At 50.5% G+C, this 3215-nt stretch overlaps 1 protein-coding gene across 1 annotated transcript; it reads right to left on the bottom strand.

Annotated features, from left to right (window-relative positions):
• Window positions 1–1057: 1057 nt before the first annotated feature.
• On the bottom strand, window positions 1058–2221 carry LOC121345409 (zinc finger protein 239-like). The gene is made up of 3 exons (XM_041422259.1): window positions 2170–2221; window positions 1672–1980; window positions 1058–1587 (listed from the first exon to the last, which is right to left on the bottom strand). Exons 1-3 carry the CDS (start codon window positions 2219–2221, stop codon window positions 1058–1060), a joined length of 891 nt encoding a protein of 296 aa, XP_041278193.1.
• Window positions 2222–3215: the final 994 nt, after the last annotated feature.

Genomic DNA, 3215 nt, shown 5'->3' with positions numbered 1-3215 from the left:
GTCAGGTTCTGTTCTGACTCTGTCATCATTGTCTTGTATTACTGCATTGTTTATTTTACTTTTTTATTTCCTTCCCTAATAAAGAACTGTTATTCCTGCTCCCATATTTTTGCCGGAGAGCCTTTGAACTTCAAATTTGTAAAAATTCAGAGGTTTGTAAAAATTCAGAGGGAGGGGGTTTACATTTTACATTTCAGGGGAGGCTCCCACCTTCCTTAGCCGACACCTGTCTTTCCAAACTGAGACAGGCAGTGACATCAATCTCTGCTTTATAACTGTTTTTGCTTTAATACAGTTGCTTTGAAACTACTTCCTAGTATATAACATAACATAACATAATGTAACATAGCGTAATATAACATAGCATAATATTACAGCTGTTATACCTAAGATTAAATATTTCTGACTAAGACAACATTGTCTAATCATTGCCATAATAGATAATATATATTTATAAAAATAGATCTAGTTTGCCGGGCTGGGATATGCTGGGATGCTCGGTTTCCATGGGCCAGGGTTTAGGAATGGGATTCCCCAATTTCCTGCTCCCGCTAAAACCGCGCTGCCACTCGCTGCCCTCCCACCTCCCATGGAAAGCACGAAAGGCAAAGATCCAGGGATGGGTTAAAAACAATTTATTAGGAACAGCAACAAGATAAACAACAAACAGGAAGAGAAACAATACTGGTAACCGAAAAGAAAAAGTACTTACAGGGAAAACCAAAACACAACTCACTTGGTCATGCTGACCACGTATCTCCTCCTGCCTGGGAAGTACACCCTTCTCCTCAGGGAGAGAGAGAATCCCCTTCCTGCCCCTGGCAATGACCTGAAGGGGGACTGAATGTAATGTCATGGCCCTAGCCAGACCCTCATGTTCATCAATCCCCCATCATGTCATTGTCAGAGGCATGAAAAAGCACAGGTGCCTTCCCAGCATGGATTATAGGCAAAATGTATCACCAGGGCTCTTCCCAGCATGGATCCTCCTGTGGGGGATGAAGATGGAGCAGTGCATGGAGTTCTTCCTGCAGTTGGGACATGTGCAGGGTTTCCATTAGCAGAGCCTCTGTTGGTGTCTGGTCAAGTGAGACCTCTGGGTGAAGCTCTTCCCACACTGGGGACACTCGTAGGGCCTCTCCCCAGTGTGGATGCTCTGGTGCCTGACCAGGATGGAGTTTTGTTTGAAGCCCTTCCCGCAGTCAGGGCAGCGGAAGGGCCTCTCATCCGTGTGAATCCGCTGATGGCGGAGGAGAGTGGAGCTGGTGTGAAACCTCTTCTGGCACTGGGGACACTCGTAGGGCCTCTCCCCAGTGTGGATCATCTGGTGGATGATCAGTTGGGATCTCCGACTGAAGCTCTTCTGACATTCCCCACATGTGTATGGCTTTTCCCCAGTGTGGATCCTCTGGTGGCGGATCAAGGAAGAGCTCGTACTGAAGCTCTTCCCACAATCCCTACACTCGTAGGGTCGTTCCCCAGTGTGGATCCTCTGGTGGCAGATCAGGCTGGAGCTCTGGCTGAAGCTCATCCCACAATTCCCACACACGTAGGGCCTCTCCCCAGTGTGGATGCGTTGGTGCCTGACAAGGAGGGAGCTGCAGCTGAAGCCCTTCCCACACTCCCCACACTCATAGGCCCATTCCCCGGTGTGGATCATCTGATGGCAGATCAGGTGGCAGCTCCGCCTGAATCTCTTCCCACACTCCAAGCATTCATACCGCCTTTCCCTGTCATGAACCTGCTCAGAGACCACCAGCTCTGACCTCTGGCTGAAGCTCTGTCCACCTTCCAGGAACAGGGTGGGTCTTTCCTCCTCAGTGCACACTGGCCTGGGTTTGGAGCCCCTCGTCCTGTGGGACCTCTCTGCTTTTTCCTCCCCATTGGATTCCTGCACCATGAAGCCACTCAAAATGGCCTCTTCCATGAGGTTCTGCTGTGAAGATTTGTCCTCCCTGGTCTCCATCTTCAGCTCCTTGTCTGGGGGAGGAAAGAAAAGGAGGGGATGGGATTTGCCTCTGTGATACAGGGAAGGGGAACGAGATTCCCCAGGTCTGTCCCCAGCAGGAGGGTGTTGGCTGCAGTGGGGTTGTCCTGCAGCCGGGGGCCATGCTGGGCTGGGAGATGGAGCAGGAGAGAGGGGGAAAGGGCCACTGACTTCCTCCTCACCTGCCTGGTGGTAACGGGGCACTTTCCTCATCCTAGCAGCCTTCTCCTCCATTGCGTCAAGGTTTGGAAAGGGGAAATCCTGTTATGGGAAGAAAACAAGGGATGAGCACGTTAAGTTTTGTACTGGTTGGAGGGCAAACCAGGGAGAGAGTCCAAGACAGAATTACGATTCAACAAGAAAATTAAGATCAAGGCGATGACACAGAAACTCTGCTTTAACTTGACAGAGGCGGGATATAACCTGACACCCTGTTGCTCAGGGTGCTGGTAGCAGTCCCATTAAATGGTGGCTGCAGTCCTGTTGCAGTGATGAACGTGATTCTGTCAAAGCAGTGATCCTGTAGAAGGGTCTGGTCTTCCTCTGAAGGTCCAGTGGTGCTTATGGAGCTCTTGTCCTCTGGCAATCCAGTAGGCAAGGTGCTCCTGGTGCTGCAAGGCTCAGCTTATATCCAGGTAGGAATGCTTGGCTCCTCCCCCTGGCTGGAGCATCCCACAATGGGATGATGTCATTTTATCAGTCCTGCAGGGACACTCAATGGCCCATGAACAGAAGAGAGCCCCTGCAGGGCGTTATCAGGGCTGAGTCATGGCAGAGCTAAAGAACACTGCCCCGCCTGTTTAGAACAGCTCATGGAGATGGGGATGGAAAACATGCTTTTGGTTACATCTTACACTGTAACCTGAAACAGTGGGGTAATCCCTGCTGGGGGGTGAACACCACCCCCCTTACCCAAACTGGCTCAGGTGTAAAACCCCCACCCTGGGAAGGCCACGCACACAGGGGACAATGTCACACTTGCCCTGCCCCAGGGGAGCTCTCTGTCCCTGTCACTCCCTTGCTCTCCCCTCTTTTCTCTTGCTTTCCATCTCTCTCTCTACCTCACATTTACTGCTCAATAAAATCCACTTTGGATTTGGTCTCCTTAGCACCTTAACTGGGGCAGAGGCATCTCTAGAATAGTTTCCTTAACCAAATTGTGACATTATTTTGGCACAGAGAGTTTACTCACTGTTCTGTGACCCCAAGTGCCTTTGCCAACAGCAGG

The sequence above is a fragment of the Onychostruthus taczanowskii genome, unplaced genomic scaffold, assembly GCF_017590055.1.
Source record: "Onychostruthus taczanowskii isolate IOZ18803 unplaced genomic scaffold, ASM1759005v1 scaffold727, whole genome shotgun sequence".
Classification (NCBI taxonomy): Eukaryota; Metazoa; Chordata; class Aves; order Passeriformes; family Passeridae; genus Onychostruthus; species Onychostruthus taczanowskii.
The sequence above is the reverse complement of the archived record's forward strand: the minus strand, read 5'-3'. Positions and strand labels throughout refer to the sequence as shown.